The sequence below is a fragment of the Echinops telfairi genome, unplaced genomic scaffold (genome assembly GCF_000313985.2).
Source record: "Echinops telfairi isolate 266 unplaced genomic scaffold, ASM31398v2 ScPeMD7_31;HRSCAF=116, whole genome shotgun sequence".
NCBI lineage: Eukaryota > Metazoa > Chordata > Mammalia > Afrosoricida > Tenrecidae > Echinops > Echinops telfairi.
In genome coordinates, this window is record NW_022103928.1 from 26,848,655 (window position 1) to 26,873,858 (window position 25,204).

General features: G+C 39.1%; 1 protein-coding gene across 5 annotated transcripts in view; it reads right to left on the reverse strand.

The window, feature by feature from the left end:
* Positions 1-25,204, reverse strand: part of RAF1 (Raf-1 proto-oncogene, serine/threonine kinase) — an 82,138-nt gene that overhangs the window by 1,925 nt on the left and 55,009 nt on the right. Inside the window, exons 3-15 of one of the 5 annotated variants that reach the window (XM_045290107.1) lie at positions 24,698-24,810; positions 22,172-22,274; positions 21,609-21,766; positions 19,878-19,952; positions 18,018-18,171; positions 17,378-17,437; positions 14,908-14,935; positions 14,673-14,800; positions 14,023-14,140; positions 4,923-5,007; positions 4,076-4,252; positions 1,319-1,365; positions 24-142 (exon numbers count right to left, since the gene is read on the reverse strand). In XM_045290107.1, the coding sequence (XP_045146042.1) occupies positions 24-142; positions 1,319-1,365; positions 4,076-4,252; positions 4,923-5,007; positions 14,023-14,140; positions 14,673-14,800; positions 14,908-14,935; positions 17,378-17,437; positions 18,018-18,171; positions 19,878-19,952; positions 21,609-21,766; positions 22,172-22,274; positions 24,698-24,810 (1,365 nt within the window). Of the gene's footprint in view, positions 1-23; positions 143-1,318; positions 1,366-4,075; positions 4,253-4,922; positions 5,008-14,022; positions 14,141-14,672; positions 14,801-14,907; positions 14,936-17,377; positions 17,438-18,017; positions 18,172-19,877; positions 19,977-21,608; positions 21,767-22,171; positions 22,275-24,697; positions 24,811-25,204 lie in introns of all 5 variants that reach the window. The other 4 variants (XM_045290106.1, XM_004702382.2, XM_030885583.2 and 1 more) reach the window with 4 other exon arrangements.

Below are 25,204 nucleotides of genomic sequence, written 5' to 3' on the forward strand. Positions count from 1 at the left end.
TAGTGAGAGCCTCCGATCCTCACCATCCACAGGACAGAGCCGGTAGGTTGTTCAACCTGCTGAGAACCGCTCCAGCGTGACTTCACTGTTGCCAAACCAAAGTCTCCAATTTTCACTGTTAGGCCTTCATGGAGAAATATATCTCAATGCTTGTTAAGGGCTCTGGCTTCAGAAATAATGGTTGACATTTTGAAAGTCTTCCCAGTAATCGCTCTACCTCACATCTGCTCAGCCATACACTGCACTGAATTTGCTAAGTTTTTAAAAACGACTTCTGAAATCCTCTTATTTCCCAGATGATGTGACCAGAAACAAGCTAAACTTTCCCCTCTTTGCTCCATGTACATCTCTAGTTGCCTCGTGACATTGCCACAAAATGAGGTGCCTTTAGCCCAAGGCCAAACCACCACTTGGTTCCTTGAGGTGCCTGGCATGGGCCACTGGCTGCTGACATTCTGTCTGCCTGCACAATGCCCTCAAGAGAATGAACTGAACTCAAGTGGATAATAAAACAGCAAGTCAAAAAAAGTTTTTTTAAAAACCAGCAAGTCCTTGAATGTTCTAAGAAACCTCATTTGGAGAAGAAGAAAAAAAAAAACCCTCATTTGAACAGGTACCAGTTGGCAACTGTGATCAAAAGCAGTCACCTTACCTTGGGAAAGTTAAGTTTAAGGCAGACTTGGAGATCTGCCCAGTGATTGAAACACCTCCAAATCTATGGTGTGTGCTTTCATGACAATGTTGTACACCCCAACCCACTACCAAGATGTGTCCCGTGTCTCAGGCAAAACCCAAAGTAGACTACAGTCCATAATCCAACTTAACATGCTACATCTCGTGCCTCATGCTAGCCAAGAAGTGCAGTCTAGCTGTAAGGCCACATTCCTTCCAAATGGAAAGACGGAAGCGGCAGCTCAAAAAGCTTTTCCCTTGGTTTTAACTTCATGCTTTTTTTTTTTTTTAACTTCATGCTTTACAGCATGAAAAAATACCACTCAAGTCTTAAAAAGGGGGAAAGAGCTGTTTCTAATAGTGACCTTTAAGGAAGTCAGTAGAAAAGGCTATCGACAAAGCCACCTTTGTTCAGATAAATTTTTTGTTTTGTTTTTTAAAGGAAAAGTCCTATTCATACCATTCACATCATAATTTGGGTGGTAACAGAAGACACCAAATTTTGTTTTTCAAAAACCTAAAGTTCTGCTTTTACTTATCTTTTGCCGCCTGCTAAAAAGGTTTCTTCTGGCACCAAGAACAACTGAGAAGCCTTCCTTCTCTTTTCCTAAATTTAGATCTAAGCAATTCAACAACTAAAGGATACTGTTGGATTTCATGTCTCTGTGGATGATGTTCTTAGCATGCAAATAGCTGTGAAGGTAAAAAGAACTCTTATTAGAACCATTTGAAAGGCATGGGTAAGCAAGCAGTTGGGGTTTTTTAAATCATTTTATTGGGGGCTCATACAACTCATCACAATCCATACATACAGCGTGTCAAGCACTTTTGTATATTTGTTTGCCTCATTCTCAAAACATTTGCTTTCTACTTGAGCCCTTGGTATCAGCTAGCAAGCAGTTCTTAACTACAGCTTAAAAACAAAAATGCTAGCATATATAATTTTGCAACAGCAACCACCCCCAAAAAAATGTTATATATGAATGTATATATTTGCATATATACATGTCACTATATTCATGCGCGTGTTCATATAGAAAAAGCACATAAAAGTAGTTATGGTTATTTTTTAGATATAACTAAACACTGCAGGACTGCATTTCTGAATGTGAAGCCTTAGGACCATACTCCCACAGGACAACTGGGTCAGTTAGGATAACAAGTTATAAAGTTTATGTTCTATATCCTACTTTGGTGAGTAGTGTTCAGTCTAAAAGCATGCAAGCAGCCCTCTAAGATAGTTATTGGTCTCATCTTGTCCAGAGCAAAAGGGCAGAAAGGGTATCAATGATTCAATGAATAGTTTACAGGAGTAATAAATCTACTCTGTGGATCAGAAGAACTAGGTGGTACCCGGCTATCACTAATGACTGTTCTGATCAAGGTTACAATAGATAAACCCTGATTTAGAATGGCAGAAAAATGTGAAACAACAAATTAAGAAGTCTGATGATTCCCCGCCCCCAAGAGCGAGATCATAAACTTGGAACTGAAACAATCTTCCTGCCAAGGTCACCTTTATTTAAACACAAAAATATTACCAGTGAGCACTGTGCCCTTTTAAAAGTTTATCCCTATGAGACCAAAGGATCAGCAATCACTCTAAAACGAAGATTAACGGGTAAACAAAGCATCCAGAAGAGAATGAGACTATTAAAGCATTGTGGAAAATGTAACCAATTTCTGTGAACATTTTGTGTAGTAATTGTTAAATGGGAAGCTAATGTGAGGTGTAAGCTTGCACTGAAAATACCAAGAGGTATTTTCACCAAAGACACAGAGCCATCTGAATGTATTGCTCCCAATGAAGCAATACCTACAGGGCTTGGGCAGGAGTTCATCCAAGTCATCTAAGCCACAGCATATCCACGATGATACCTTTTCATCAGTTGCACTCAATTTATTCAAAAGCAATTCTGACAACTGATTATGATGATATATCCATATACTTGAGCATCATTCAACCACAGAAAGGAATAAAAAATTCATTTTTAAACATTAAGTGAATGAATGCATTTTTTTAAAAAACTACATATTATATGATTCCATTATACGAAACGTTAAAGATGGATCTTCAGAAAGTTCATGGAAAGATGGAATTAAAAGATGAAAAAATATTTAAACTTTATTTTGCAAATTGATGTGGATGGTGTGCTGCTGTGTGTTTCATCTTCAACACGGTCGTGTCCCTTCTTAAAACATGCTGTCCACTTGTAAACTTATTTCTTTGGGGTATTGTCCCCATAAACATTTTCTAAAGTATCAATGATTTTACTATTTTTCCACGTAAGCATCATCATAAATTTATGCTTGTTCTTGCGTCAATTTTAGCAGAATTCATGTTCCATTGATAAAAGCTCTTTTCAAACTGGTTATTTTTATCCTTCTTAGTGCTTCAAGCTAGATCCTGTTCAGACATAACAAATTAGTACAAGCTTATTTCTGGTGCAAACTAATTTTGAAATCCAAGCATGGTATTTCAGTATAGGCATTTCCTATGAACTTTTTGAAGACCCATCCATCATAGACAAATTCATAAAGCTACAAAGTAGATTAGTGCTTGCCAGGGGCTGGGGAAAGGGCAACAGAGTGACTGCTATGGGTGATGAAAATGTTCTGGAATTAGATTTTTATGGCTTTATAATTTTGTGGACATACTAAAAATTACCTAATTATATACATTTTAATGGTGTAAATCCTATGCTATGTGAATTATATTTCAAAAAATTCTAAAGTCATTTTGACTAGTTATTTAAGAGACGCAGAATGCAAATACCACTCAGATATTAAAGATAATACACAATAATTGTATTTACACTCCTGAGCGCAACTTTATTTTAGCCCCAAGACATCTGGGGATGTGAAGTTCTATGAAAAGCTTTAAGAAACACTGCCCTGGGCTATCAAGAAAGGAATCTATCTCTTTACCCACATTTCACTGAGCAGTATGTCATCAAAGATGAAGAAAGATAGTAACAGAGGAGGAGCTAAAAATGATGCTTCAATCTTTTCTAAAAGGAAAACAAATTATCCCAAAAGTGCCATATGATCAATCCTTCCCATGGAACAAACACATGTGCTCATGGGCTATGCCTGGCACCTGATGCCTGAAGAGGGCATTGCCAACCAATCTAAGCTGAAGTTGGCTACCGCACTGAGTTACCTGAGTTCTGGTCAGATCTTTCAGGTTGGAACTGAATTGGAGCTCAGAAGGGAAATAGCAACCAGACTATTTCATTCTTGGTAGCTGGTCCACTCCAACCCACTTAAGCGGTTTATTTTCAGCTGTGCAAATACACCACAGAAATCCCTAAACAGACTAGGTGGTTTTTCCTAATTTTGGTCCTGTCTTAGGGATGTCAATGCTTAGGCACAGGAAATAGTCATAATGTCATCTACTCACTCCATTCCCTGAGCCGTCTGCCGAGCAATGTCAATCAACTGGAACATCTGGAACTTGGTCTCCTGGACATGCAGGTGTTTGTAAAGACTGCTGCCTTCACACCACTGGGTCACAATTGCCAGATTGTCCTTTGTCATGTATCCCATGAAAAGCAAGATGTTTACGTGCCGTGTTTTACTGGAGAGGGAGAAGAGAAAAGTCTCTAAACCCTCAGTTACTTCAGAACAGGAAGAGGTGCTCTGCTTGCCTTCAACATCCGATCCTCCATCATGCTCACGACTGGAGGCAGCTAGCTGGCAGAACAAACTGGAGAAATCTAATTCTGCTGGTGTTCTGAGCAAACCAAGGGTCATCACTAGGCCAATTCGGTGCTGGTCTTGTTCATAAAGAAGTCAGTCTCTCTTATCAGTGTATAATTAAGACTCTCCCACAGGCTCATGGGACCCCTTAGTTGTGCAATCCAGCACTAGTCCACTCGTTCCAAAAAGTCTCGGCAGTGACTCAAATTTGAGAACTGAAGTTAATAAAAGTCCAAAGGAGGCAACCTGACTATAAAATGTACTTTTGGAAATAAAAAACAAATATATTTCTCCGTACCTCAAACCTGTACTGTGCCCACACCCCTAAAACTACTGGAAGAGGATATTTCTCATGAAAATGACATGCTAAAGGTTTGACTGCTATGTAAACTGAACACTTAAGAGGCGCTTCCAACAATAGGAACTCCAGTTAACCCTAACCAACCAAACACCCGCCCACCCTGATTGCTGCATCATCATCTTTGCTCCTTTCACCTCACCCCACCACTTCATGGGTTGGCCAGAACTGGCTAGATAGTTCTACTCACCGCAGGACAGCCACCTCATTCCTAAAGGCTTGGAACTGCTCAGGTGTCGGGTCAACGACCTTGAGGATTTTTACAGCAACATCTCCTGCAAATTATTTTGTAGTCAAAGCAATCAGTTAACCTTTTGTTATTTTTCAAACAACGGAAGAAAAAACTTATTCAAACTCAAAACATGCAAATCTGAAGTAATTCAACTGCCTAAAAAAGTTAAGTAGATCATACTACTGTCCTTAAAATACCATGCCAAGCCTGTTAACAGGATTGTTTATAACTATTTATTTCAACTCTGACACACCCAGAAGTGATATCGGGTAATGTAGGCTCAACTGCCTCCACCTGTGAGCAAAGCGCATCCAGAGTTCTAGGAGACTTGAGATGGGCTCTTGTATAAATGCAAAAGCTAAAAACCCAAACCCACTACTATCAAGTCGATTCTGACTCACAGTGACCCTACATAGAGTTTACAAGGCTGTGTTATCTTTATAGGAGTAGGCAACCTCATCTTTCCCCTCGGTAGTTGGTGGATTTGAACCCAACCACCTTATTTATGGTTAACAGCCCAATGCTTTACCCAAGAGAGACACCAGGGCTCCTAACAAATTCAAAGACACAAAAAATCCGGACTTCAAACTGGTTCATTCTGGTTCTACTGAGTATCAGCTGGGGACTAAATATGATTAAAATATAGATTCTGATTCAGTACAATCTGGAGTGAAAATGCAAAAGGGGAGTAGGGGGTATGCCATGAACTGGAATGAACCATGAAGCCCTGATTAAAGCTGGGCTACTCTTCAATACCACCAAAAATAGCCCCAATAGTAGTGACTGCTTACTCCATCCTGGCACTGTGCATGCTTTGAAAGTATTATCTTCTTTAATCCTCACAGCTGCCACATTACGTAAATACCAGCAGAGTTTAATCACTTGCCCATGGTCATAAGCTCAACACCCCCCCCCAACACACACACACACACACACTCAAAAAGTGCTGGAACCAGGATTAAAAGCCCCACAGCCTGACTTTTCTAACCACAACACTAACACTGTCAACCAATGGGAGTAAAACCAGGCTCTCTAAGTAATTTAGAAATATCTGGTTATTTCCACTTTATGCATCAGTTTTAGTAAACACTTTCCAGAACATTTTTATATTAATATATTTATAATAGCAATTACAATAAATTACTAAGCCTATCAGAACCTCAAACTTCGTGACAAACGAATTTACTGAAAAACATGGCCTTACAATGAGGAGTTAGGTGAGTGGAAGCTGGCAGGTAGCTACGTTTAGCCCTTAATGCACAAGCACCCCTGCAGCAGGCCCTTCCTGCAGCTGCTGCTTTGGCGCAGTCCTCCTTGCACTGTTGGCTAACACCAACCTCAAGGAGCTGTTTTTCATGATAGGTCCCAAGCGGTTTCCCATGTTCTCTGCTTAACCAAGCAACCTCCAAACTGACTCTCTCAATTCACCAGTACAAGTTTTTGCTTAGGGCCCTGGGCTGCCTATGTACCTGCTTTTGACTGAGCTGGAGAGATGTTAGCTACATCCTGAAATGTCCTCTAAGGAAGAAGGATCCAATAGAATTTTGTGGGACAGACACACGTACAACAGCCCTAACCGTAAGTTTTTTACCATTGCGTAAAAGGCCAGAATGTCTGTACAATGCTCACTCTGGTGGAGTCTGAGCCATGGTAGGATCCTTGGAGGGCAGGGCTTCTAAGAGGAGAAAGTATATCTCCTTGTAGAGAAGTAGAAAAGTTTTCGGAGATACAGATTGAGTATGAAAGTGCCAAAACCAAAAAAAAAAGAAAAAGTGCCAAAACCACGGTAAGGGGGAGAAGAGAAACATGAGCTGCATTTGTGAAACACGGGAGCAGTGGTTCTCAACGTGCTGTGACCCTTTCATACAGTTCCTCAGGTGGCAGTGACCCCCAACCACTAAATTTGTTGCTACTTCATAACTGTAATTTTGCTATTGCTATGAATCGGGCGACCCCTGTGAAAGGGTCGTTCGACACCCACCCCCAAAGGGGTCGCGACCCACAGGTTGAGACCTGCTGCCTTAGAGGGTGATTTGGGCACAAGCAGCCAGAAAAAGGGAGCCAGGGAGGAGTTGGCGGCAATAGCGCAGGCCAGAAGCAGGCACAGTGGGGATTCTGGAAACAGAATGGAGGTGATAAGGAAAGGAACTCTATAAGGTGAACATAGTCAACATGGCAATCAGGTCAGTGGCAGGGCCAAGACAAGGTTGAAGGCTGCAAAAAGGCAGTTTGAGGGGATGCTGTGTAGGACCCCCTCAAGAGAGGCTGTGGTACAGAACTACCCCCCACTCAGGGCCTAGTTTTGCAATCTCTAGAGCTATCCTTGGGCATGCTCTGGATGTCCCTGCACACAATCTCCACGGGCACTCATCCTGGGCCTACTACTACTGCCCCCTCAGTGCCAGCCTCCAACCTGTCAGTTGCACATCCTCCAAATTCACACACTATCTGCCTCTAGCTTCAATGAACATAATTTAGCCCTTTTCTTTTCTCTGTTGCTTCATCACAGCCACTTAGTCTTCTCACCTTTCCAAAGTCTAAGTATTATTCATCGATGCGCTCTACATCTCATTTAAGCCATCCACAATACCTGGGTCTTTATCCAAGTCAATGATGGGAAAACTGGACAGGTCCACTCTCTCATTTGTAAGTTACAGTAACATGTTAAGCAATGTCTTACTGAAATCTAGAAGCTGTATTTTATAACTACAGCATTCTCGTTGACCTGCTCAGTGACTGTTACAAAAGGTCATGTGATTAGCCAGGTGTGCCACATTTCCAGTACATCATGGCTCTTCTTTCCAAGCAAGAGCTCAGAAGCCATCTCTCACAACTGGCTCTCGGAATCTGGTCCAGGATCAACTTCTAATCTCTTCATTTTCTGAAAAGTAGGTGAGGCTGACCTTGTAGAACTCCCCACAGCTGTTGAGCAATCTTATCTGCAAATTCCAAGGTCAAGCTAGGTTAGGGCCCTGGCCTAGGTCATTTACATTTGGCAACCGTCCTGGGCCTCACCCATCCCGTTCTCACCCATCCACATTTGCTTAGCTCTTTGCATGGACACATTCAACTACAGCAACGATGACAAGGTTGTTCCATTTCTTCTGAGAGCACAGGCTTCTCGACTGAGGTCCAGGCTCTCCAATCCTTCCCCTATTCCAAAGTATGACCCTTCAAATTCCTACTGTAGGCCTCTGCCTTTTCCTGCTGTCCTCACTAGTCAGTGAGTTCCGATGAGCTCCTCCTGGGGACGCCCACTTTGTGTTTGTTTTCACTGAAGCTTCTCCTTATCATACTAATTTGGGGGCACAGTCTGGCCAAACTTCTCAAAAACTTTTTGACAGTCTCTGACCATCTAAGACCTCGAAGTCATTAAGCTTTACTTTGAGCCCGACACCACCACCACCACCACCCCCCGCCCATCTGTTCTAGTTCCTCTCTTGGCTGATCCCTAGCAGTCTCCCCATCACTCGCTCTAAGGAAGCCATTCAGATTACCTGGACTTCTGTCAACAGGCAGGGAGTGGCCCACTTTATACGTGTTGTTGCTCTCCCCTGCCCCCTCTGGCTTCTATGCAGATGTCACTTTCCCAAGGAGCTCCTCTTCCTGCAGGACCGAGAACTCACCCTATGGGTTTTTGAGTGTAGTGTATGGGTGTAGGGAGTTTGGTCTTTCTGCTGACCTGGTGATTAACAGCCCAACTTATAACCCACAATTGCCACCAGGGTTCCTGACACTCAGTCAGACAAGTTTCCCTTTATTTTTCTCCTTAGTATTTATAATACACTACAGACTTTCCTTTTCTTACTGATGAGAAAAAAACCTTAATCTTCTTTGGTCTACACTTTTAAGAGAATGTCTAGAATGAAAAGGTTGCCTAGTAAACACTGAGTAAAGAAAATGAATTTTAAGATGAAATGTCAGCAAGGCAAGTTATGAAATGAAAAGCTGCCCTGAGGTTATGAGGAAGAACAGTGAATTTCGCTTTTGGTGAGGATGAGCCGGGATTTAGTTGCTGGCAGCATGGGTCAGGGATGAGTTTCTGATGGGGGGTGATGGAACTTGTGGCAGGTCTGCGATCCCTAGGCATTACCTGGCCTCGTGTAGAGATTTAGGGCTGATCCCAAAATGAAGGCTATGCGCCTACCTGGTCTTGGTAGTCCTGGGAAAACATCTACCATTCATTCCATTCTATTCACACTCCATTCAATAGGCCTTCAGCTTTATTATTGCAATTTATTGCTCATCTCTCTCTTTTCAAATTGTTTCTCTGAGATAATTTCTTCTGAAATTATCCGAATATCCTTGTAGCTGGTAGTCTTTCCACCTTTAAAGGACTATACAGTTAACCCTTGAGCAAACATGTCTAAATGACATGAGTACATTTATATGGATTTTTTTTTTTAATGTTGTATGATGCTCATTCTCTTCTCCAAGAGCTCTGTAGTGGAGGGAGGGGATCTCATCGTTCTCAATTATTTTTCATCTTGTTTAGTGCAGTATCATACACCTTGAATGATACCATGTGCCAAAACAAAGTGCCATACCGATGCTAGAAGTGCTCCCAAGAAGCACAGAGAAGTCAAGACACAACAAGAGAGAGCTGACTTCCTTATGGGGTGGCATAGACAGGTCTGTAACTGTGCTTGCTGGCCCCTTCAAGATAAATGCATAAGCATCAGGGTAACCATTAGAAAGAGCTCTTAAAGCTCTTGTTCTTGTACTTGTGTGAAATACCTTTTTTGTTGTTTAGTTCTTCTGTATTTTTTTTTAATCATTTTTTTGGGGGGGCTCTTACAACTCTTGTTACAAACCATACATGAATTGTATACAACATATTCATACATATATTCCATCGTTCTTTTCTAGACATTTACTTTCCATTGAACCCTTGGGATCAGCTCCTCTTTTTTTCTCTCCCTCCTCCCCCCGAAAGACCTTTTTTTAAAAATACCTTTTAATCTCATTTTAAAATGCAGTTCTTATATGAGTTCATTTATAAGTAACTGCTTTATATTATTAAGGCTTCTGACCAATAGTAGGCTATTAATAAAGCTGTTGGGGAGTCAAAAATTATATTTGGATTTTTGATTGCACAGGGGCAGGCACCCCTAGCCTCCATGTTGTTCAAGGGTCAATTGTACTTCATTCATTTCAATGAGTGATATAAATGACAAAGGTAAATGGCCATTTTTAATGGTTAGTTCATAAAATAGTTTATCACCATCAAACCAGAACTTCGTTTCCAATAATAAAAAAGTCTTTAATACAAAGTGGTAAGTGTAGTAGGGACAAGTTAGAATACTTTCCTATTGTTATGTTTTCAGTTAAGACTTAAGGTTGACACCTGCAACACTGCAGAGGGAAGAACTACTGCTACTTGGTGAATTTCGTTATGTTCTTTTCATTTTTGACACCAATTCACTTTCCTACTTGACTCAGACAAGGCTTTAAACATCAGCCTATGCCTTGGGCTGTCATGGAGATGCCCAGCTGTCGGTTATAACAGGTTACTGATGCCACCCTAAGTAGTCTGAGGCTGTGTTTCCAGAATTGTGGGGTTCCTCCTTCAAACGGGTGTTCTGCCTTCCTCCTCTTTGTACCATTGCCTGTCAGCCTCTGAGGCCATCTGCATCCTTTTTAATGTGTTTACAATCAGTAGAGGGCAGGAATATCTGTCCCTACACTTATACTCAAAGGGAGGCTCTGAACACAGACCCGAGGACCTCTGTTAAGTAAAATGGATGGATCTGAGGCCTCTACCCTCTGCCTACTTCCACAGATGCTGGGCTGAGTTAAAAGAAAAAAAATCTTTAATAAAAGTTCACCAGAAAGTTATAATTGTAAAGAAATTAAATAGAATGTTATATTTCATATAGGAACCAGATTATCAAAATAAATAAATAAAAGGGTGGTATAATACATAACCATCTAGAAATTATGATTTCATTGATCCTCTCTCCTTTTTCTGCTTCACTCACAAACTATAGCATGTTTTCTGAACATCTGATATAATTGCCCATTTGCTTTTCCTTTCTTGAACTGTTGAGATTTTAATGTTAAGTAAAACGGGTATAAGAGCCACAATATATTATCTACATTCTAACTGCGGTTTTTCCATCTCCCTACTGCAGTCTAAAAGCTCACCCTATTGAGAGAACACACAAGCCCATGAACAGTGCTGCAGCAATTGCCTTAAAAGGCATGAACTCGACACATTATAAGTGCTCTACCATAGGCAAATTAAATTATATTTCAGTGCAACGGAAAGTACACTAATTGGCTTTTAGCTGAGGCATTAAAAACATGGTACAAAAATGATGAAATGCTCCTAAAAGGCTTTAAGAATAGCATGTATTCCAGAAAGACTCAATGTAGAAACCTCTGTTAAGTGAACTGACATACTACTTTGGGACACCCTAGTGCAGGCGTCCTCAAACTATGGTCCATGGGCCGCATGCGGCCCGCCGAGGACATTTATCCGGCCCGCCGGGTTTTTTTACCCCGTTTTTTTGCTTCAAAATAAGATGTGCAGTGTGCATAGGAATTTGTTCATAGTGTTTTTTATAGTCCAGCCCTCCAATGGGTCTGAGGGACTGTGAACTGATCCCCTGTCTAAAAAGTTGAGGACCCCTGCCCTAGTGTGAAAAGCAGAGGACTTCAATCCCAAGATTATGAAATTGGGACTATTGAACTTTGGTCCAACTCTCTTGCTTCGAGGGTGCCCAATGAATGGTGGCCTAGGACTGCCATATATTTACTGTTTGACAGCCTACCTTGCTTTCGTATGTATGACATGTATCGCTCTGGGGCATGGTTCTTTGTGAATGAATATTGACATTTTTGTCCTATCACCAACCCCCATTGTTTGTGCAAATAGTGTTCAATCACTTCAAAGTTTAATCAGTATAAGTCACTATTCATATGCTGTGATTTGAAGTCAGTCTATACTTGTATATTTTCCTTTTCTTAACAGTATTTTAAATTCTATACACTGGCTAAACTAATAACACTATCAAGAGAATTACCTTTGCCCCAGGGGGATGATTTATAATGTTCTCCATCACAAAGGATAATGAACCAGAGATATATAAACCATATAGGTATATGAATGGATTTGGGGCTCACACTTAATTATGGGCCCTAATCTAAGATGTTCACCCTTATGAAGGGATCACTAAAGATATGGGTATTATAGTGTAGTGAACAAACCAACTGGTGTCCAGCAATCAGAAAGAATTGTGGCTGGTGTCTTAAAAGCTTCTCTTAAAACAAGCAGCCATGTAAGGGAGGTGTGTCAACTAAGTACATATGGAAGAAGCACACCAGGCTGTGTGAGCCAAGGATTGTAAATAATAAAATTCAACTCCAAAGGAGAGAATGGTATTAGAGCTTAAATTGTGAACCTGGAGTTTGCAGAAGAAAAGAAAACCCTACTGCCATCAAGTAGCAATTTTAACTAGATATAGCTAGTTAAAATGTAATACCTTATCATTTGATCTCCCTCAACACACTTTAAAGTTGCTTCTGTTTTTAACGTTTTCTACTTTTTTTCCAATTGAGATTTTTTTCTGTTTTGTCTAGTCATTGTTGGTTTTCTTATGTTTTTTTGCTTCCTTTTTGTGCTCTGTACATGAAATTTTCTGTACATGAAATCCAGGCTGGGAAGATCTACAAAGAGTAAATGGATTGATAATTGCCTAGGGGCATGACAGGGAGGATGGAGGAAAATGGGGAGCTAACAAGGAGTCAAGAAGAAAATGTTCTGAAAAGGACTGCGGTGCTGACTGCACAAATCTCAGTCTGACTGAGCAGTCACATTGTATGATAGGTGAAGTTTAAATAAACAAAAGAAGAACCTGTATTAACCTTCCCCCTATAATAAAAGCAGTCAATTATTTCAGATATAAGCCGCCACCAAATCCTTTCCTTCCCCACAGGGTCATCTACTTGGGAGATGTTCTTTCTCAATGACCTGGGAGGCAGGCCAGTAATATAAATAATGTGATTTTCAAAAGAATCATTCTCTATATAACTTATAAATGTTTGATGATATTCCTGTCTCCTCAAAAATCAGAAATTTGTCAGATATTACTTACAGGTGGAAGCCATATATTAATGAACATGAACGCTTTCGAAATTTGGAGGTGCTTCTGTTCTGAATTTGCAAGGTCCATTCATTTTTTTGTGCTTAACTTTTCATGGGGGCCTTTTTTGGGGGTGGGGGGCTGTTTATCTAGAAAAGTAAATCTAATTGCGTTTAAATATAAATATTAGCAGTTAGGCTCTTTGGCATTTTGTTTTATTATACTCTGAATTTTGAAGAGGTGATTTTGGGGGAACATACTTCATTTTCAAGAAAATACTGCCCCTACTTGCTAACATGGTTAAAGGTAGGCATCAAAAACCTGACCGAGAAATGTTGACCATATTGAGAATATGTACAAACTATAGCTACATTGAGTTAAAATATTATCTTTTTCCAAGTGGCAAAGGTGTTTAAATTAAAGTAAAAACACTGACACGGCTCCTACACTTGAAGATAAGTTTATTCCATCGAGAAATCCAAAATCAATCCCAAGTAAAAGCCTCAGAGAACCTGTTTCAGGAAGCTCCCACCTCTCCTTTGCCCAACTGTTTGACCATGGGGATGTCAGTTCCCCTCTTTCTCGAACACAGAATCTCTTAAGGTCCTTTCTAGGATTCATGCACTCCTCACAGCAACAGAGTCTTACATGTATTTAAAGTGCTTCAAAGCATGCCCGCTATGTGCTTGCAAGAAGGCCCCAACAAATGACTATAGGGCACAAAGTATACCATGTATACTACACAGTATACAACAACCATTTCAAATTTTGTTCACTACTTTCTAATGATCCTGAAAACTCGAAGATACCAATTTAAAGCATTGTGAGTCCAAGGTGAACACTGGAATTACATGGAGATATAATACTTTGGGGGGAGTAATATCTGTAAGTTAAGAAACACAGTTGGTCTTATTCCCTCTGGTCTTCCCTGGGCTGACAGCTAATAGGACTCACACAGACCCCATACTTACCATGCCATTTGCCCTTATAAACAGTCCCAAATGATCCTGACCCAATTCGGGTGGACAGCATCACTTCACTGGCTTCTATTTCCCAGTAATAGCTTGAATCTCTCTGTCCACGAGGTCTCTGAAACAAGGAGAGATCGATAACATACACCATGGAATGGCAAACGGTTATTTAATGAGGTCATCAAAGAAAAGATCTAGCTCATCCCACTCTCGTATCTTTTAAAGACGGAGAAACCAAAGCCCTACTGTCATCAAGGAGTGAGCCTAAGGAGAGTAGAGCTGACCCCATAGTTCCCCAGGTTGTCAACCATGACAGATGCTGATGGCCACATCTTTCTCCCACAGGGTGGCTGGTGGGTTTAAACTGCCAATTTCTTGGTATGCGCGTGGGTCTTTAACCACTGTGCCACTGGGGCCCCAAAGACAGCCAGCCATATATAGTTAAGGAAATGCTTCCAACTCACAATGTTCCACATTAAATGTGCCCATCTTACATAATAGCAAACGAGCAAGCTGTCACTAACATTTTCTATCTCCTTCAAATGGTGCATTTAGAGTAAACTCCCAAAATAATGTGAAAGCAATCTAATTTCCAACTAGGATTTCTCTTATTAACCCTAATCACAAGAGGTACTATGGGTCACACTCACAATTTTGTTTTTCTCCTGGGTCCCGGATCCTGGTGCCCGCTCTCTCTGTGCCGGCACAGGGGTTTTGGGCTGGGACCAGCCTGTTGGGCTCAGGTTGTTGGGACTGCTAGACAAGGCTGAAGGTGAGGCTGGACAGACAAGACAAACAGAATCCACATGTGGGTAAGCCCAAAAAGGTACACAGAATAAAGACAAAAAGCCCATTTCTATTTGGCGCATGAATATGGATAAGTACCTGATTCACTGTGGCTTCGAATTGCATCCTGAAAAGAAAAGGCAAGCTGGTCAGCTTCTATACCAGAAACTTTTTATCGGGGGGCAGAGAGGGGATTTTCAGCAGCCAAGTAGACTATAAAACTTCTACACTATAGACACATTAAATATATACTCTAAATTCACCAAATCTCAGTGGCCAGAGCCTCCAAAAAAAGTTTTTTTTTATCAAATATCACTATTTACATTAATTTTTCACATATAGTACAAAACACATTCATTTTTTTTCCAGAAGAAAACAATGCAGAAAGTTAGCAAACTAATAGTTTATAAAGAAGATTAGCAAAGTTATTATCAGTTGAGGTCCTTCAGAGATTGGAAAGTTTGCTCTGTTATAGCTCCAAAATACCCTAAATAAGAAACAAAACGTGGGTTGGGTGGGAGCTCACTCATACTCCACTAGAAGGAGCTTAGCGCACATCTGGTAGATGTGGGATTTGACAAAAAAGAAGCACATCATGACTACCTATTTTATCCAAATCCAAAATCATGGAAAGTTCGAAGGATCACAAATCCTCCAGTCTACAATCTCCATTTTACGTATACAAAAACATCTGAACGGACAAAGAACTTGACGCAGGTAGTGGAGGAAAGGACAAGGAGCAGTCCATGGATCTCAGGCCAGAATATTTCACCACAAGTGCTGCCTCCTATCTTACACGTAAAACTCAGTTAGATTCCACTTAAGTGATAAGTCAAAGAGCACCCTTACAATTTTAGAAACTCTTCAGGGAATAATTTAAATCACGCGCCTATACAAAACTCAATCTTAATTTTTAAAATTCTCAATAGAATGGAAAATACACTCACATAAAACAACTTGACGTGGTTTTCTTCTGGGAAGTGTGTGTGTGTGTGTGTGTGTGTGGTGTGTGTGTGTAACCACAGTCAAGGCGGAATTTTCTAACACAACTCTCCTGAAAATGCCCTCACGCAGAGATAAATAATCTACCACGCTGCTCTAGTTCCTTCTTGGACAACTTCACCCAAACATCTTACGAGTTTATCCATAAAGACAGGTTCTGGGGTTCCCAACAGATTTCCAACTACCTTCTCCTTCACTGGGTTGATTATGTCTGAGGAGGGGAATATAGTAAGTCTAGAAATCTGTATTTTGGTGCAGGACAGGAAAACATGGGTCAGAAGTCATCTGAATTTCAAATACTCAACAGCTGTAGCTTCATTAACTAATCTACAGTTTTCATTTTATAAAAAGTCACACTGAATTTTTACTAGCCACCATTATATTTTCATGTATAAGGATATTTTTAATACCACAGTATTTTACTTTCCTGTATCGCTTATATACTTCACATTTTAGTTTGTGCTAGGTTCAACAACTAGATTGATTATCCTAATAGAAATTTTCCTATCATCCTGTAATCGAAATTTCAGCCCAACAATTACACTGTGTTTACATAAAAGCAACATGGACTTTAAAATGCTGAGTCGTCATGTGATAAAAATTAACCATGTGATTAAAATATATATATATGTATATGTAGTGCATCTAAACTACAGGGAAGATTAGAAAAAGGTAAGATAGTTACTTAATAAAAATTCAATAATTTTCACTTTTAATGTCTTCTCTAGTAGTGTGCTTACTACATAGGAGGAGGTCATGTAATAGAAGAAAAGTAACCAGAATATTATTTTATTATTATAAGGGCTAATCAAAACAAACAGTAATAATTCATACATGATTTGCCCATAATCACTGTATTATAGACAAACTACCCTCACAGGAATTGGATACATTCCGAAGCCCACATTTTTGCCGAGTTCCAACCACCTCTCATTAGTAGGACAAGTACAGTACAGTACAACCTGTGAAGGCTGGAATCTGTGTTAAGCAGATAACAGTGAAAAATGGAAAACTCAATATATTCCACTAAAACAATTTTGAAAATTGTGAGACCAAAGAAAACAAAGCAGTCCTGTCGAGTTCCAGCTCTCACAAGATTTACTATATACTGGAAGTGGCCTGAGGTAAGAGAAAGAGAAATTATGCCTGTTTACAAATGTCCCTGGGTTTTTTAAAGGAACTATTTATGATGTAGAGAGTGTACAGTTATCCCTGCCAAACTTTTAATAACAAATATTCCAACCGAACTGATGTGAGCACCAATTAAATAAGTCTTGGGTTGGGATATACACACACACACACACACACACACATGCACAAAATTTTTTTGTTATTGGCCTCAAAAATCCCACTTGAGAAATTTATCTATCAGCAATACCACACACTCCCATGTTGAATATGTTAAATATACTTCATTGCCAAAAATGAAAACATGGAAACGAGTCTGTCGAGAAATAGAAAATTTAAATGAACAATTGTGTCATTTTTGATAGTCTACTGTCTACTGTCTGAATCTTAGCAATCCTGTTAATGACAAGAAAGCAAAGGCATGAAGAATAATACCTACTCTTCCCCTCAAACAAAATCGTCTGGACCACGCCCTGGGAGAAGCATTCAGGCTGTTATTCTAGTCCAAAGCAATGAGAAATAAAGAAGAATAAAGAACAAAGGAAGTACTTTAAGTGTCTTAAGTTGTTATTAAAGATGAACCAGAAAGCAAACCAAACAAATAGAACATATCAAAAAGTAGAGAAAAGGAAAGGCAGGTTGAAAATACTCACTTTGAGAACTTTTATAATGTCCCTAAATACTAAATTGTTAAAATGCTAGGATTTCATTCTTCTATTTCTATATAGAATCACTTAAAAGTCTTCCAGAGAGTTTGTAGTTCTTCATCACGATTTTAATAAAACTACTTTTTGTCTTATTCTAATTCACTAAAATCCTACTGAAAACTGACATGGAAATAAATTAACATGTTAGCTTTTTTTTTCCCCCAAAAATTTTAGTTCTTCACTTGAATGATATAACAATTGAATTATTTAATCAGTACATAAGATGCTATGAATTAAAAAGAAATTTTTAAAGTTCAGGGGCCTGAGAAAGTGCCACACATTCCTTATCAGGGTTGAAACTCTACAGTCAACCCCACCTATAACAACTAATCCATCACCACTCAAAACAGTTTACCCAAGGGGCCCTATTACCTCTATCACCCTGCTGTCCACAGGCAGAGTGGTGCTGACCATGTGGACATTGGGTGTGGATGTCGACCGCTGCCTCTGGGAGAGTGAACCCTCAGAGGAGGAGCTGGAAGTGTTGAATGTGAAGGCGTGGGGTGTAGAGTATCTGTGCTGGGAACTGGGCAAAAAGGAGAGAGAAAATCCCGTTAGTGGCACGCAAACTTCCCATTGATTAAGTCTTTCTACTGCTATTGCTACTTCATTAAGAAGCCCAGGAGCAGTTGCTACTCATACCATATTTTCTGACAGTTTTCAATTCTATCAATATACACAACTTAGAAACTCTAAGTGCTCTTGCAGGCAAATTTTTGCAAAGAAAATAATTACCATATATACTCGAGTATAAGCCGACCCGAATATCAGCCTAGGCACCTAATTTTACCACAAAACTGCATTAAAAAATGTACTGAAAAACTCAGCTTATACTCAAGTATATACAGTATGCGTTCTTTGACATCCTATGAAAAGTAGAAAAATACATCTTCTAAATAAACCACCTCCACAGAATACTCCAAAATTTTACAGCATCTTTAGAAAGGAATGGCTTAGCATTTGCAAACTACACCATCACTTAATAAGCAAGGTGAAACTTTCCCCATTCAATATGGAGACTAAGTGAGCAAACTTTAAGGGAGAATTTTACAGAAAGATCTGCTGTGTATGTCCACAAAATAGGACGGATTTTACCCACTACGTATGCTTCCTCTCCCCCTGCCCTTGTTAACTAGCTCACTAAATTTATGTGAATTCCACTGTTAGGTTACACATCTAACTCTAAAACTCATCACTGGCCTCTTGCAGTCAATGCCACTGCTCAACCTACCAATCTGGGAGCATGTACTAATAATACGTACAGCATTTTTACTATTTACTCTAAAGATTAGTTAGAACTTTACTCAGGTTCAAATAACAACATGACATGACTTCAAGGGATAAAGGGCTAGTTTTTCTAAGGGAAAATTGTTTTGTGTTTAAAAAACTGCCTTGCTACACATTTCAATTCTTCCTTTAAAGGCTTCATTTTTTCTCTCTGAAATTCCCAGAGGTTTCATGTGTCTAGTATCTCCAGGGGAAAGTTCAGTGTTTTGGATAGACTTGCTTTTCAATTTTTTTTTAAATCATGTACAAGTACACATCCAAATATCACTTCAATACAAGTTCCTTGTTCTGAGCTTATTTCCTATAAAAATCTCCATGGTAGTTTTACAAAGGCCATCATCAATATACTTTTACATATGTGGCAGATAGAAATTTGAAACAAAAACAAATTTTATTTTAGGTTTTAAATTAATGTGTTATATGGAGGGAATCATAATAAATTTAACAAAATTCTAATTTTAAAGCTGGGAAACATAGTAAAGGCATTTTACTCATTTTAGAGTAAAATAATTGGCTCATTAAAGCAGACACTATGAGTAGCAGTGTATTAAATACCATAGTTTTAGCAATGTTGGACTAGACGAAGCCCTACAGTGTTGAGGATTTTATTTTTATTATAACTCTGTATACAGTTTCCAAATCCTTTCCACTGAGATTCAAATCACTATTTACTGAGGAATGCCATATCATCTTAGGTTCTTTGCGCTATTATGAGATATTATATAGATGCACTATTATTACAGCAGAAGCTGCAGCAGCCACTTTCCAGAACAGAAAAATAAGTGACCAACACAAAAAGTTCTACATTCTAAACACAACACAAAACCCAAATCTCTGGACACCAAAGACATAGCAAACAGCAGAGGGAATAATGGCAACCTGTTTTTTGTAGCAGCTTTCTATTCTTTCTCCCCCATAAAAGAAAACTTCTAGGTTAAAAATTACCTGACAGGCATCCTGGAAACAGATTCTCGCATCCGACGCATGGTCAAGGAAGGTAGTGCTGGGACCCCACTATCACTAAGAGTGGAATTTGGAAACAATCTAAATAAAATCATGAAAAGACTGGTTCATAAAACTACAGTAATTTTACAGAACAGTGCAATGTCAAGTCTGCCTTCATCTTACAAATTCACAGCACCTCAAACTAAACTTTTCGGTTACATTTTTCTCTGCCATTTAAGCTACCCCAAATAAAGGAGCCTAGTGGGTTGAGCTGATAGTTATACAAGGTCAGCAGTTAAAAACCACCCGTTGCTCTGTAGGAGAAAGATGAAGTTCCCTACTCCCGTGGGCAGTTTTCATTGTGTGTTACAGGGTCACACTGAGTCTAAAACAACTCAACAACAGTGATTTAAACACTTGGCAGCTAACCGAAATATCAGAGGTTCGAACTCACCATAGCTTCTTGGGAGAAGGATATGGCACTCTGTTTTCATTAGGATTTACAATCTTAGAAACACTATAGAGCAGGTTCTATCTACCCTGGCCTAAAATTTTACTACTGGTTAGAATTGACTCAAGGGCAACAAACTATTTTGTTTCTGGTTTAGAGCAAAGGGACTACCAATCTAAATGGGTATGAATTTGAAATTTCATCCACAATTCTATAGAATATGAAAGCTGTAACTAAGACTCTACCTGCACTTTTAGAAAAGCAGAATTGTAAGATAATAAACATTTCCTGCAACTGACTGAAGCTTCCTCATAGACAGCCATCTATATAACTGGGTTGTCTCAAGAAAAATACAAGCATCTTCTAATTTTTTTTTACATTCAAATCATTTGAAGTCCTAACAATGCTTTCTGCAGTTTGAAGTGAAGAAACTGCACCAACTAAGCTTTCTGCTCCTTCTTGATGTCAATGGTTTATTCACTGAATTTAACAAACTACAGAACAATGCATACTGCCAACCTAGAAGTTGATAGCGTTAACAGGCGAAAGCAAAGTATCTTCTCTTTCCATGTCCTTTTCTTTTTCCCATTCTGTTCCTGACTGATTCACAGCCTGTCCAGCTCTATGTGAGAAATAAAAGATTCGACTTGCTCCTTTTGGAGGATGATAACTGCCTGGTTAAACTTAGCAGCTTCGCAACTATTGAGTTTCTAAAGCAGAAGGTCAAAACAATTCATCTACCAGTCGGAAACTCAGGTTTGTCAGTCAAACAAAACCCAAACCCGTTGCCACCAAACTGATTCCAATTCATGATGAACCTATAGGACACAGTAGAGCCAATCTAGAGGGTCCCAGACTGCAAATCCTTACCGAAACAGAATTTACAGAAGCCATATCTTTCTTGCTCGGAGTGGCTATTGTTGTTAGGTGCCATCAAGTCAGTTTGTAGCACTGCTAGGCCCTGAACTACCTCACAATTATTATTATGTTTGAGTTTATTGTTGCAGCCACTGTGTCAATCGTCTTGTTGAGAATATCCGCCCCCCCACCCCCGCCACTGACTATCATAAAGCAAGCTGACCTTTTCCAGGGACTGGAGTAGCTACTGGGTTCAAACCACTAACTGTTCAGTTAGCAGTCAAGCATTTATCCACTGTACCATAACTACTCTCAAAAGGGTTTGTACTAACCCCCACCCCCACTCCCCGCCACTGGTAATGTTTCTTTTCTATTTCTGGAGGAGTGAGGGTGGTTGGGGGAGAGAGGGAATGATGCCTTACAAGAGCTGTCTTATATTACTCCAGTCCACACACATAGTAGGTACTTTGGTGCTACAGTGCTCGTGAAATTTGTAGCCACAAGTCTGACATCGAAACCCATTTAGCAGAAACTTCTGACAGATATCACAGAAGGCAAGCTTCAGGAACGTTTTCCGAGCCTAGAACAATAAAAACACAGGTGTAAATCATGCTGAATAAATGAAGTATCACAGAAGACAAAATTATTTGTTCTTTGGCCAATAAATAAGCTTTTACCGCAGGAAAAAATACACAGCCAACATTTACAAAATTTCTAACTGGAAATATACTTGTGTATCAGCCAAGTTTTTCTGGCACATTTTTTATGCAGTGTATATGGTAAAATTAGGTGCCTTGGCTGGTATTCAGGTTGGCTTATACTTGAGTATATATGGTATATTGATAATTAAGTCTAAATTGCCTTACAGCAAAGGCGTACAGAACTTTAAACTATCCAATAATGTGTTATTCTCACGAAGAAATTCCTAATAAGCCACACAAGACACCTAGATATGGCACAAAAAGGGAACAGATATACAACTTACAAAATTGTGAGTTGTGAGGGGAACATGATCCAGGAAATCTACTTGAAGTTCTTCTCCAATCAAAGAGGCAGCATCAGTAGTCCAATCTAGACGAGCCTTTTTACTAAAATGAATTTTAAGAATCATAAGGGAGAGAATTAAAATATAAGAGTTCAATATCAGTAATAAGTAGTCCAAAAAAAAAAAAAACCAAACACATGGTCACCGAGTCGATTTTAACTCTCAGTAACCCATGCGACAGTACAGAACCACCCTTTGGTTTGCGAGACTGGGAACTTTCACAGGAGCAGACCGTCGCATTCTCTCCCGTGAAGCAGCTGGTGGGTTGGAGCTGCTGACCTTGCAGTTAGCAGCCCAACTCATAGCTCACTGCACCACCAGGTGTAACCACCATCTACTGCATCTTTCTGTACACACACAGTACAAAATATTTATATTTCATTCCACATAGCAAAGCCATGAAGTATTACTATCCTTACTTAATAGTACAACAACTGGGACTCATATTATGGTAATTTAATCAAAGCCACACAGTGAGTGCTGAGTTTGCAATGGAATCCAAGTCTGTTGGAATTCAATGCTTTTCCTCCATCCAAAGTATTTTTTTTCTTCAAACAATGAAATCATAACTACTCCTGATAAACTAAGCATATAATAAACTAAATGAAAAAAATAAACTAAATGTTGAAACACTTCAATCCCATACTGCTATAAAATGGGCTATAATGTTTAGTTTTCACTATCCTGCTTCAAGCTAGACAACAAATAAAGAACCAGAGATGGAACACACCTTCCTACAGATCTGCCTCGAACCGGTCCAGTTGTTTGTAGGATCCATAAATATTAAGTGGATGGGAAAATGAAACTAATCAAACTATTTCCAAAACTCTCTTAAATTTAAATGAGACCTCTCTTTGTGTAAACAATACAGAGAGATAAAAATCTAATGCTCAGCTCTTTTCCAGGTAATCTGGCTTATCTCCTAAAGCAAGATTTTTCTCAGGTCTAGAGATTTTATTTTTTTGGTCTAGCGATTTTAACACAGTTGTTACGTGCTATATTAAGTTGGTTGTGACTCATAAGAACACTATATACAACAGAAGGAAACACGGTTTAGTTCTATACCATCCTCACAGTCATTGCTCCGTTTGAGACCACAGTTGCTGACACTGTCAATCCATCTTATTGAGAACCTTTCCCTTAACTGCTGACTTTACCAAACAGGGTACACCTCTTTTCAGGGATTGTTTGTTCCTGATAACATGTCCACATCTATTCTTTTTACTTTTGTTTTAATTCTTTTTTCTAAGAAGAATTTTCACTGTATTTCTCTCATGGTAGATTTGGTAATTCTTCTGGCAGACCACAGCATATTTAATATTCTTCATACATAGCCCCAAATAAACCTCTCTGATTACCTGCCAGAAGCCTAACCACGTATCGTTTTTTCCTGGTTATCCAACAGCAAATTATTCACTGCTTAGTGTAATTCCCTATACAAGATCAGGGATACCCTACTACTAGACACACAAGTTTTGTTTTACGGTAATGGGGGTTTCGGTGGGGTGGGGTGGTTCCTCATCAGTGTTCAGGGACAGTTTGTTTTGGTAAAAAATCCAGGATCACCCCAATATAGCCTTGGGCTCTAGTAGATCAAACCCCTGTCTGTCTCAGAATCTCAATAATTCTTAAAGAGTTTTATAGACTGGCCTGGGTACCAACCAGGGTCCCTAACAAACTAATGTTGCCATCGGCTTAAAAGATTTGCAGTATGAAAAACTGCCTCCCAAACTGAGAGGAATAGCAATATTTATGCTTACTCTTTTCAGAAGATTCATTCAGGATTATTCTCTCCAACTGGAGAACTCCTAGAACCTGAAAGACTTGGGCTGAATGTCAACAGGAAAAGTGCCACCTTCCAAAAAGAGGGTTAAAAGAACCTCCTTAAAGGTTTCCCTCTATTTTAGGGGAATAATAGTAGATACTTACAGGCAATTCTGTGGCTTTAGAGTATTACTCTAAGTCTTTGAGGGGATATCTCTAACTTGCCATCATTATCAGAAAGATAAACTATAGATTTTTCCCGAAGTAGCAATTTTTAACTGTCTGTTAAACAGCAAGAACTCTGTAAATTTAAGCTGAATAAAAATGTGTGACTAAATATAAGATAATAAAATCTCCTAAGGACAGGATTCTTAAATTATAAAATAATAATGCAACACTTTAATAGCTACTCTATGCAATGCATTAGAGTAAATATAAGGAAAATACTTTGTCTCAAGAAAATACAGGATTTGACATTATTGCTTCCATGAATGAAAATATCACCAACACCTATTATATATTTTATTTTTGAATAGAATGCTCAAGCAGTAATTTTTCTGAATTATCTATTTATAAAGGGCATACAAAATACAAATATGTAGTATTCTATAGAAAGCTATATAATTTTTCTTAAAAAATAAAATATTATTTTAAGCTAGAAAGGTCTCCTCAATATGAAGAATGTGCTGTCTAATTTCTTACCCTTTGTGTTCATGGAGAAGACGGAACACTGCACAGCACTCTGGCTGTAAGCCCCTCACCTTAAGGGCTTTCATAAGGCAGTCATGCAAGGTCATTCCATTCCGCACATTGACCTACAAACAAAATATCATCTTTAGGACTAAGAAGATTACAGCCCTTCTTCGAAAAGTGAACAGAAAAATAAATGCAATTATCTATAGTGTTCACACAAAAGAATATTTGCGACAGCATCCTTGTAATGATATGAACACACACACACACACACACACAATCTGAATGTCCATACAAATGAGTATTTAAAGTGTGGAACAGTCAGATTATGTGACATAATAAAATTATAATGTAGCTACTGTATCATTATAATGAACTATTATAATAACCCGAGGGGTTTCCATGATATAGTACTTGGAAAATAAAAGAATGTGCACAAATTAAAAAGAGAAGCAGGGAAAGCCTATACATTATATATTTACATATTGTCTTATGAAAGTGGAAAGCTTGTGGAGA